The 12,416-nt window shown below is 40.7% G+C and overlaps 1 protein-coding gene across 4 annotated transcripts in view; it reads left to right on the top strand.

The window, feature by feature from the left end:
- Positions 1-12,416, top strand: part of gabbr1a (gamma-aminobutyric acid (GABA) B receptor, 1a) — a 76,062-nt gene that overhangs the window by 47,890 nt on the left and 15,756 nt on the right. For all 4 annotated transcript variants that reach the window (XM_071470595.1, XM_071470596.1, XM_071470594.1 and 1 more), the window contains 2 exons: positions 3,829-3,979; positions 10,026-10,158. In XM_071470595.1, coding sequence (XP_071326696.1) covers positions 3,829-3,979; positions 10,026-10,158 — 284 coding nt within the window. The remainder of the gene's footprint in view (positions 1-3,828; positions 3,980-10,025; positions 10,159-12,416) is intronic.

Here is a 12,416-nt window from a genome sequence, read left to right as displayed (position 1 = left end):
TCATAGAAGCAAGACTAAAGAGTACTCCATCGATCTAGCATTGCATTCCTAAAACATTGTCTTAAAACAGAGATATAATCTTTAGTATTCTATGCATTCTCCTAGCTTGTCAAAGCCTGGTGCCTACATTACCCACAATGCAGCTCCACCACTGACAATTGAGACTTGGGTGTGTTATGTTAGCAGCTCGTGCTGATGTAGCCTGGAGCCTGTAGCCTCAAGCAGAGATGAGGAGTGGGCTACAGAGGTTTGGTAAGCTCTCTTCTTTGTAACTCCACACCCCCAGATTTTATTTTTATTTTCAAACTTGTAGCCTTCAGAGCCAAGCGCCACTTTGGCAGAGCTCCCCCTGGATCCATAAAAGACTAAATACAACTTCTTTGACATATGCAGTAGTACTCCCAAGATCGGTAAACAGACTTTACTGGGTGTAGTACATACAGAGAGAAGGCTGCCCCTTCATACTTCTTTGTCTCAACTGACTGCACTTTTGAAAAAAATGGCGTGACATGTCTGGGTCACTGCACCTTTGTGCTACTTTTCAACACATCGTATGTTGTGCATGCTGTTCAGACTGCGTGCTCTCATGTAGCTCATACAGCAGATTTCAAGTAAACTAAACAGATGGACAAACACTCTCAAACTCACTCTCACAAACAAATGGAAGCTTTCACATCTACACGATCGAATTCAGTTTCTTCAAAAAAAACCTCAGGAGGTATTAGAAAATCTTACATTTCCCTCTTGCGAGCTACAGACAGTGATGTTAGTAAGAAAATGTTGTCTTTGAGAGGCGTCGCACATTAAAAGTGGGGTTGTTGTCGTGCAGTTCAGACCTTTAGCAAAACACATAACAAGCAAGTGTTGATTTTAGTCAAAACTTGCATGAGTTCATGATTTTTAATTGGCTAATTTTTCCATCCGTTTTGTTCCCTAATGTCTGGGGTCAGGTTGCATTTATTTCATTAATTACATCAGCAGGATTTATTGTTAGACACGACTGGGACATGCTTAAAAGATGTGATACATTCACAAATAATTCCAGGCTGTTTTGTTCCCTGTGGATTTCCATCGCACTTTGAAATGTTGTCGGGTATTAAGAGGTTTTTAATTAAACTCTGGGAAGCAGAAACCCTCTCATATCATCGCTCCTCAGTCAGATGACACCAGATACTCGTCGGTTGTGTGACGGCAGTGACAAGAATCTAAACAGCGCATGATGGGCGTCTTGACACCCTACCACCCTCGAGGGGGCGACACTCTGACACTTTCCACTGACATCTGACACATCAGCTATACACAGTGCTGACACTCGCGCTCTGCTTCCCCTCTGACATGCACACACACCCTGTCTCCCTCCATTTCTCTCTAAGACACAAACATACACACAATAAACGCACACTGTGCATGCATGTGTAAACGCTCCCCTGCACTTATTTGCACCTTGTTGAGCATATTCACTCATGCTTACTGTGTAGGTCTACATGCTTATCATGGATATAGTATATATACAGTCCACATTGGCTTGTGCGCGAGCGCAAACACACAGACACACAAATGTGCAGGCAGTCCCAGATTTAGGCAGACAGATATTCAGAGGCTGCTGAGTGTCTCCCTGTCCATCTGCCCCTCTTTGAACCCTCCTCACTGAGGAATTCTTCTGGTTTAAAGCTAGACAAGCATGAATAATTAGGGGGTTAGTATACACGCACGCACTCTTTAAAACCCTAAAGCTCCAACTCTTAAATAACAGCAAAGTTACTTAGTTACCTACTAAATTATTTGAATTACAGAATTCAACATTTAAGTGTAAATCATTGGTAATGGTTGACGGTTGTATATTTTACTTCTCTGTGCAGACACTGTATCAGTGTTTTATGGAGGTGGTGGAGTGAATAAGAACTCTGGGCTCCATAAATGGAGTTATTATTTTTTATTTAATACATTAAACAGCCAGAATAATGACTGTGAGGGCAAAGGCATTTCTCTTTGATGAAAGTTTTGTTCTTCCATGATTTCTTCAGCGTGAAATAATACAGTATAAAGGGCTGTTGACTGCTGCCGACACAGCCAGTTGAATGTCGAAGGGTCGGGTTGCGCTCTAATAGAAACACTTCGAAGGACTTGTTGTTCAACCCACGTTGGAAATCAAATGTGTTTTACAGTTGTTCTGAACGGCCACGCTCGAAGGCGGAGTGAAAAGCCAGCCGTCACAGAGATGGTCAAAGCTATTCGACCAGCTGACAAGCACCTCTGAAGAACCACGCCGGCAGCTACTGTTGGTTGTGCATTTTAAGACACGTGCACAAAGCAGTTCACAGGTTTACTGAAATGACGGTGTTAGATTCCCTTCAGACTGTTAATGATGATGTCTTCGTCTGACCTTGTTGAAAAGGTGTTTCCTGACGGCCTTTTATTGTGGTGATGCTGATGATTTAACAACATTCAGCTGATTCCTTGACTTGTTTAAAAAGAGGACACGATGATAGCTCTCTCTCTCTCTCTCTCTCTATGTGAGAGAGAGAGAGAGAGAGAGAGAGAGAGAGAGAGCATGAAGAGAAAACTGATACTTGACTTTATTTGGTGCTTGTAGTGTTGAATGAAAGTCTGTGTAATTAAAGCACTGATGTTTATCAAACTACAGCTGCTTGCATCTCGGTAAACACTGAAGGCAAGAAATTACGTGCAGCAGTTTCTTATGAATCAGAAATCTCAGCGGCTCCATCGTTATGAAAAGTTACGAGGAGTTATGGTTTCCACTTAACTGCAGTAATTGGTGCTCTAATAATTAGATGCTGATTGCTTATATTTATCATTTTTCCATTTGTGAACAAGTTGTGCGGTTGTGAAGAAAGATGATTCATTCAGTCTTTTAAAGTCACCGTAGAGAGGCGGGCTTGTGACCAGAAACACGTTGGTCCAAACTCAGGAGCAGCAGGATGAATCTGGGTGGGGAAAATGAAACGCCAACACTTGCCTCTCTCTTTATTACCACCATTGAGATGCCCTGGAGCAAGGCACTTAAACCCCAGCTGCTCCAGTGAAGCTGCTCATTGGGCAGCAGATAGGACTGTGAATGTGAGCTGGTTGTAAAAGCAAGCCTGGCTCTCAGTGATAATTTCCTGGTTCTGTGGTTTCTGTGGCTTCAGCTGTGAAACATCCAGGTACTGTTGACTGGTACTAACTGACCCTAGACCAGTTCTGTTCAAGGAATAGAAGAGAAGATATTAGGGCTGCAATTAACAATTCATTTCATTACTGATTAAAATGATGAAAAATGCTTTTCATAGTTTCCCAGAGCCATCTTTTAAAGTCTTGTCCAAAGCCAAAATATGTTTAATTAACTATCAGATGGCCAAAAAAGCAGCAAATCCTCACATTAAAAAAGCTGGAATCACCAAAACACAGTTCTTTCTTTCTTCTGTTTTTTTTTTTTTTTGCCAAACAGCTTTTTTCGTTTCCAACCACCACCTTCTGGTGTGTTCACATCATTAGCTGCAAAACAGATTCGTTCAGTTCATCGTTCACCAAAACAATGAGCACGTTCGTGCACAGCACTGATTGTAGAGATGGTTGATACAAGTTCACTGGTGGGAACAGCTCTACAGCATGATCCAATGGGGCCACAAAAACACAGCCCTCAGGTGGCTTTTAAAAGTCCAATCCTCACCCAGCTGTGAAAAGCAATTACTTGGAGCTCTCGGAAGTGATCTATATAAGTTTTTATCCCGTTAATACAGCAAGATGTGGGATGTGTCCGGGGTCTTGTAAAGGTAGACGGCACTGGAACCATTTTGACTCATCGTGTTTCTCTCCCTGTCCGTTCAGGTGCTGGACCTCCGGCTGATCGGACAGTGGTGATCGAAGAGTACAGGTTCTTGTCTCAAAAGCTGTTTGCGGCCGTGTCCGTCTTCGCCGGCCTTGGCATCCTGCTCGGCATCGTCTGTCTGACCTTCAACATCTACAATGGCAACGTCCGGTAAGTTCTCACCAGCACTGAATGAGAATGGACGCACGCTCATCATTTCATTACCAGGCCCTCACTAATAAGCCCCAGATACAGCATGTGCGTTCACTGGAGCTGCAATGATTAGTCAACAGAAAATTAAGTCAACTATTTTCAGAGACGATTAATTGTTTAAGTAAATTTTTAAGCAAATCTGTCGAGCATTTAATGGTTTCAGCTTCTCAAGTGTAAGAATATGCTCGTTTTCTTGGAGTTACATTATAGTAAATGAAATAGTTTTGGTTGATTAGGCAGAAGAAGACATTTGACAACACGATCTTGGGCTCTAGGAATTTGTGATGGATATTTTTCACTGTTTTCTGACGTTTTATAGAGTAAACGATTCATAATTGGCAGAATAATCAATAGCTAATTGTTAGATGCAGCTCCAGTATTCATCACACCATGCTTTTCCACTCCTGATCCACTCCTGTCCTTCTGAGAGGCATTAGTGCTGAGTGAAACCTACAGGTAATCGAGGGAGGTCATGGTTAAGGGGGCCCCTATAGCGCAGTTAAATGAAGCGTTGGTGGCCACAGAGTTAAATACAGGGTCTTGTTAGATGAAGGTCACCTGTTTAAGGAGCCACAGTAGCTCTAGTTGAAGTATTTGAATAGTGAATGGAGCTGACTTCCTTTAACAACCTCCAGCTGATCATGCAGTGTGGAGAGAATGTGAGTTTTTGATGTGACACAGAGGACAAAAATAACTCAAGTGTTCAGCGGAGATCTTTCCCTCTTTTGAGGTTAATGTAAATGCTGAATGGTGCCGCTGCCTGTCAAGTTTTGGGGACTACAAAGTTAGTGATTTGGGTGTGGCTTTCTGGGAGCGAGCAGCTGGTTTCATTGTCACTGCTTAAGCGTGGCCCTAGACCAAATGCAAATAGACTTCCTTTAAAGAGTGTCTTTTGATCTAGGATTTCCAAGCTTAATACATGTCTGTGAACCAAGCGCAGCCTTTCTCTGATGTCTTTTTAACGTAGTATTTTTATGTTTGACCTGGGTCAAAATGATTTAAAGTCCCATTAGTCTTTTATCTGGAGTTTTATGGAAAGCTGGAGAGGTTTGTTTCTTTGTAGATCTCTGGCTGGCTCCACTGTACCACTCAAACATAATTTCACCTGTTTTTACAAAACAGATTTACCACCTACTGGCCTGCTAGGGGGGGCAAAAATACATAATCAATCCACTTTAAAAACAAGAAAAAGTCAAATGCAGTCTTAAATGAGTAGCCCTCTGGAAACCAAAACACTTTGCCATTGTTTAAATATCAGCTGTTGTTTGTCTGCCCAGTGACATGATGTTTTGGTGTCTCCAGTGCAGCTACAGTGAAGTTTTATTAGAGAATATCCTCCAGTGATATAAAATGTCAACAGCAAATATTGAATTTTGGTCCCTCAGGGCTCTTTCACACCTGTAGTTCAGTTCATTTGGTCCAGACCAAGAGAAAAATGATATATTGTTGTATTTTAGCTCTGGTCCGGTGTCGGTTCACACTAGCTTTTTACAAACGAGCCAGGAGCCAAACACTCGATCGTCCTCTTCCTCCATCAGCAGTGCTACGTGAACCTATGTGGGGAAATCGAATTCTGGTGACTCACAGCAGGTCATGCAGCACTTCAAAGCTTCTTATGTCTATTATTATGTTGTCTGGTGTCACAAAAGCTCACAGAGTACCAACTGATTATAAGCATTATCAGGGGGTATTACAGTGGTATTGCCATGTCAGGCACTTTTTGAAGTACACAGAGCAGGATCCCAGACCACAGTTGTGACTGCTTTTGATTAAATACCAAATGATGTGCTTAAATATATACATTGCTAATAGAAATCACTTCTTTTTAGATTTCTATCTGATCAATTCACTGTCAGCAGATGGCTTTAATAGTCGTTGAGTCATTTTAAAATCAACACATCCACTATTAGCGCTGGGTATTCCCAAATTGATTCAATTCAAATTTACAAGATAATTTAATTAGATCCAATATTGATTCAATTAGAGATTAATCAGTTACAGTACCAATGTTGCTGGGATATGAATGAGATTCTCAGAGAACTAATGCTGTAAATTTTACTTCTAACCTGGTGCATTATTGAAAATATTACTTGTATTGCAAATGGATGCACTTTTTAATTTAAGGTTTAGACACACATCTCAGGAAATAATAGAAATAGAAATAATAGGTAAGTGCATTGCTAACACTGTAGCACACTGTAGCCTGTGCAACCACACATCTGCCTTTAGACCTGTGCTTACAGTGGAGCTGCATCCGCCATGTTTTTCTTTCTCATGAGACCAGATCTCATTGCCTGAGAAGGGTGGTCAAGTGAGAGTAACAGGGTTACAGCTTTACACATCCATAGGAGACTGTAAAAGGCAGGTATTAAAAGATCGATCTCGGGATTTTATTGGATTATTCAAATGAAGATCGATTTGAATCTGAGAATTGATTTTTTTTTTTTTTAACCCAGCCCTATCCACAGTCATGAAATACTGTGGTTGTAAAACAAACCACACCGGAGTCCATCCTTTTCAGTCTCCATCTGGTTGTTTGGTCTGCATCAGAGTTTGATTGACAGCTTTCCCACCAGCCCAAAGAAACCAGAGTTCAATTTAGCCGAACAAAACAGGTGAGGTGTGAAAGCAGCCTAAAGCATCTGGCCCCTCAGAGTCACACAAGAATCTTTTAGCCCCAACGACATTCAGCAGTCATTCAGCGAGAGAAGATACCGGTTTTTCTTCCATCAGTAGCCTCAATCGACCATAATTCAAAGCAGCCACAAGACATGGTGCATAATAAAGGAAGAAAGAAGCACTTCACCTCAGAAAGAAACTCCTGCAGCGTTGCGAACATCATATATTCATGGTATGTAACAGCATTAAAGATTTTTCAGAGGAATCAAAGGTTGAACTGGGGCCAGTGTGCACAGGAGAGAGTGTATGTACATGTTAATACGTGCTTGTGTGCAGGCTGCACGGGTGCGTGGCTGTACAGTAAATAAGCGGCGTGGCCTCAGGGCAACACTAGGGCAGGTCAACGGGATGAAAGAGTAAAAGAGGAGCAGTGGAAAGCTGCTGTGCTGGGTGGGTGGGTGTTATGGTACAGTGCAGATTATACCAAACAAAGAAGTCTTAAATCTGGAGTTCTGAGAACATTATAGCCCTGTGATTGTTTCTAATGTAGCAGTTAAATGAACACACCAGGAATCTTATACTTATTTTTTGTTATTATGGTAATTGCTTTGCGCTTTATTATCCTTTAAGCTCCTGCCTACACTTTCATATAGAGTGCTGTGTTTAAACATGATTACCACAGCCACGCTTCAGCGCAGTGGCAAAACTTTCATCTGATGTTAGAAATGTAGGCAGAGAAATGTGCATGATAGGAGCTTAAGGCTTCCAAAGTTAATTGTTGCCACCAATGCAACATGATACAGTGTCGTAGGTTTAAAAAAGTAAAGGATCAGTTCACCCACATTACAAAAACCTTAAATGGTATTCATGCAGGTACTTTAAGTCTGTCCATGTTTTTGAGATATTCATCTTTGGTATCGCTCTTACAGTGGAGGAGAAGGGAGTCCTTGAAATTACATTTGAAAATTTCAGTAGCAACTTGTCTTTCACTGTTTCTCTGGATAATCCACAAACCTCACTGTCAGTGTCAATAACAGTCTCCACTGAATCCACCACTGTGGTCAAAGCTCAAATATCTCAACAACTTTTGGAATGTATTGTCATGACATTTTATACAGATTCTTGGTCCTCAGATGAGGAATCTGTAAGGATCCCCTGACGTTTCCTCAGAAGCCACCAAGAAGTTGACATTTACGGTTTTGAGAAAAATGTCTGACCAACTACTGGATGGACCGCCATGAAGTTTGTTACACACGTTCATGTTCCTCTCAGGATTAATTGTAATAACTTTGGTGATCCCTTAACTTCTCATCTACTGTCATCATAAGGTCACATTTTTGGTCAAAATTGAATGATATTCCCAGCAGCCCCAAATGTACTTTGGGTTTAGTGCTAATTAGCAACTATTAGCATGCTAAGACACTGAATTAAGACAGTGAGCATGGTAAACATTGTAGCTGTGAGCCAAATCCAACTGCACACAAATCTAGTAGTCCAAACTAATCATCACAGTATATTGTTTCATCAGTTAAAGAATACTGACAGGAAGTGATGCAATACACAGACGTCCATCAAACTGTGACTTTCAAATGTCACTGACTGAGTTAAACTTTATAAACAGACAGAAAAATGTTTCTTAAGTTTGAACTCTTCTGTTTGTTTTGTTTTCTAAGATCTCTCTGGAGCTGTTTCACAACCACCCACAGTTCTTTTTATTTTTTTTCCAGCTGTGAGCAGCTCCTCCGTTTCATTTGTGCTTTGCATCGCGGAAGGATAGTATCCATCAATAGCACTCATAGAAATCAGCTATTTAGTATATATGCTGTCTGGTTAGAATATCCTTAATTTAGTCACTTTTCAGGTGTGAATATAATCTATACTAAAAACCTTAGAATCGGTATATAATATAAATTTGGGACACCACTTACTTAACATTAGTTGGAAATATTGGGAATTTCTGACACAGTAATAATAATAACAATAATAATAATAATAACTTAATTCATACAGCACTTTTCTCAACAAAGTTACAGTGCTGCATAGAAAAAAAATAAGGGCCAAAGTGCCTGAGCATAGTAAAAAGAGTATAGACAAAAAATAAAGAAGCATAAATTAAAACTTATCATATCTCAAACATTATGCAAAAGTATCTGACAATAAGTGAAAAGAGGCAATAAAACATATAAAAACAATAATTAGGGATAAAACAACGGAGAAGAGGGAGAAATGTGTTTTAAAAAGAGATTTTCAAAGAAGTTAATGAGTTAGAGTATCTGGTTTCAGCCGGGAGAGAGTTTCAGACTGTGGGGGCTCTAATAGGAAAAGCCCAGTCACACAGACATAGATGATATCTCCCACTCGGTGAAAACAACCACAGACATGTCAATAAACTGTTGGCTGCAAATGTGCCAATGGTGGCAGCTGCATCAAAATAAAACCCAATATTAACACTCAAACTATCCCTTCAGCTACTTTATGCAGAGCTATACACTGTTTGCATCTGGTTTCAGTTGGTAATGAACGACTACAAATATGTAACACAGCAAATAAACCTAATTTAGGCTGTTTATCTGGTGTGGCCACAATGTTAGCACTAGGGCTAACCACCTTGGAATAAATGCATGGACGCTGCCAAGTTGGAGTGAGTGGTATTTTTCCTGTTTGCTGGTGTTAGCATTTAGCTCAAGGCACTGCTGTGTCTGTGTACAGCCACACAGAGCTGCTCAGTCTTGTTACCAAAAAATAAGTCCCTATTAAAACAGCTGACAGCATGATCAGTGGATTATCCAGAGCAATCAACATATTGTTTCTGTGCATGTTTTGGTATCTTTGCCAATTCATAATTACTGAGGGAAATGGCTCACCTGCTGCTGGGCTCCACATAATGGAGCAATGATTCCTCTCACTGTGCTGAAGTTTGGTTTGTAGTCAGTTGTTTTGAAATATCCGCTGCACAGGAATTTCCTTTTTCTTTGTCACTAGGTAAATAAATCCAGGCAGATATAAATGTAACCTGTAATAAATGCTTCACAGAAGACAGGAACTTTCCTTCTGTCAACACTGATTAGATTAATGACTGTCAATCACATATCGAAGGAAATGCTCGGGGAAGAGCAGCGTTCCATATCAGGACCTTTCTTTTTTTCCCAGAGTGATGAAACACAGCAGACTGTCTGAACCACCAAATAAAGATGATAAAATTTCCATTAAAAACCAACACGAGAGCAATTAACAGCGACTGATTGCATTTCTAAGAGCTCACAACAGACCACCAACAGAATTAATGCCTGTTTACTTAGAAATTTATCAGATGTACCTCGGAGCTGAATCATAAATTATAAGCGTTTTTCTAAATATGTTTTTTTTATCTGTGTCCCCGTTTCAGATACATCCAGAACTCTCAGCCCTATCTGAACAACATGACAGCGGTGGGCTGCATGATGGCTCTGGCTGCAGTCTTCCCGCTGGGGATTGATGGTCACCACGTCCACAGATCACAGTTCCCTGTTGTCTGCCAGGTAACAGGAGAAAGAGACAGACAGAGGCACAGAAGAGCCAGAAGGCTTGGGGAACAGTAGGGCTGGGGAATGTCTGCAAATATTTGGTTTCACTGATTTGACGCTGGTACTCAGTAAACATTTTTTATTTTAACGAGGTCTGCATTGAAAAGAAACTTATTATGTGTTATAATTCAAACAATTCATACATGCATTCTTCTTCTTTACCTTAAAAATAGTAGTTAAAATTTAAATTTAAATTTTCATACCTTGGTTAAGTGAAAAACTATTCCATTGAATTTACACAGCATATATGTATGCTGTGGCAGGAAAAACAAACATGCATTTTAATTTGAGCCTGACTTTAATGTACAGTTTCCCTCTTCTTTTTGTTGTAATTAGCTTAAAGGTTGGAAATATCATCTGACATTGTCACATTTTTTAGAATAGGTATAAACCCATGTTTTTTTATGGGTGCAGAATTCTCTCATGAATTCCCTCAGCGTCCACTTATATACATTTCCTCAAAATTCACCCTCTCATGTTTGGTATCTTTGGAAACTGTGGGATCGCTGCCAGAGTTTTGTTAATATAAACTTCTGTGGGTTCATAAGCCTCTGTTGATTTGTGCCATCTGCAGGGGGCCTTGGTATCACTACTTTATGTGTATTTTGGTCTATACTGTACTCTATCTTCACATAACCTTGACAAATTATACATTGAAAGCTCTAAGTGTATTGATTCTACCTGTGCAAAGCATCTTAGGATCCCTATGTCACTGTTGACACAGACGAGGCTCTGGCTCCAAAGTGTTTGCCACACAACAGGTCTTATATTACATTATTATATTACAGGTCTCTTATACTCATTCTGACTTCTTGGTTGTTAAATCTAATTTAATTAACCTTTCAAAGGAGGTCGGGATCATGATTGTAATCACATGGGTTGAGGAACAGTAGCCTTTTGATTTTGGGTACATTATTCTCGCGGTTGCACAAAAATGGAGGTGTCTGTCAAAGAGTTAGTGAGTTAAGGCTAACACACAAATCTCATTTTGTGGTACAGGCCTCACGTCATCCAGGGTTAAGGCACACAATCCAAAAGTTTAATATTCACCACAACAGCCTACACCTCCCTGCTCTCAAATTAACATTGACTCCTTGTATTTGATTTGTGGCGCTGCTGGACCTTGCAGTTACTTTTTTGCTCTTTGCAGTTACAGCTGTCGGTTTTGCTAAAGCCCTGCCCTGCTGTGACACTGTGGTCCTACTTTCAGCAGAACCCACATTTAGGTGTCGTGACGCCCTGACAGTTGTGACGTAAGCAGGCACGTGCGAAACAAACCAGCAGTGTTGTTTGGTTTTTAGTGGTTGAAACACAAACATCATTAGTTAATTAATTGAATGAATTTTGGTTTTTTTGGTGTCACAGCCATGACTGGCTGCCTGCTAGAATAGCACACAGATGATGGGATCCCGGCAGTAATGAGGAGTGGGAGTGCTTCTCTGTCACCCGTGTTGAGTCTTTGTGTTGTGGAGGCGAGAGGGAGATTTCCATTTCTGTCGCTCCTCTGCTCTTTGTCCCTGTCCACTTATTCTCTCTCATGCTTTGTTCTGCCTCTGTCTTGCTCTCTGCCTCTGACCTTCTACTCTGGATAGTTTTTTTCTGTTACTTCATCTCCTCAAACTTATATTATCTCTCTCCTGCTCGCTCTCTGTATCTCACCTTATCATCTCATCTTTTTTCTGCATTACCTTCTCTCCCCTCGAATGTTGTCTCCCTCCTTTGGCTCCTCTCACCCCTCCTCTACCTACCTATCTACCTTTCTACCTTTCTATCTATCTATCTATCTATCTATCTATCTATCTATCTATCTATCTATCTATCTATCTATCTGTGTCTTCTCTCCATCTCATCTTTTCTCACCTCCCTGTAAATTCCCTCTCTCTTTCCCCTCTCTCCTCTCGCTCCTCTTTTTCATCTCATCCCTCTCATCTCCTTTACTCTCCTCCTTTTCTCTGCCTCCTTCACTCATCTCTTCTCTTTTTCATCTTATCTCACCCTTTCTTTTTATCCCCCCTTCTCTTCTTCCCCTCCTCTCATCATTTTTACACCTCTCTGTCATATTTAATCTCACCTCTCTCTCCTTCCTTCTCCTGTACTTTCCCCTCTTTTCTTTTTAACCTCACTCCTCTCCTCTCTTCTCCTTATCTCATCTTACTCCTCTCTTCTTCTTTTCTCAAATCACCACCATTTTCCTCTGCCCTGACCTTCTTTTT

Source organism: Trachinotus anak, unplaced genomic scaffold (assembly GCF_046630095.1).
Source record: "Trachinotus anak isolate AG129_WGS33_773 ecotype Australia unplaced genomic scaffold, CSIRO_AGI_Tana_v1 ptg000032l, whole genome shotgun sequence".
Lineage (NCBI taxonomy): Eukaryota > Metazoa > Chordata > Actinopteri > Carangiformes > Carangidae > Trachinotus > Trachinotus anak.
The sequence above is the reverse complement of the archived record's forward strand: the minus strand, read 5'-3'. Positions and strand labels throughout refer to the sequence as shown.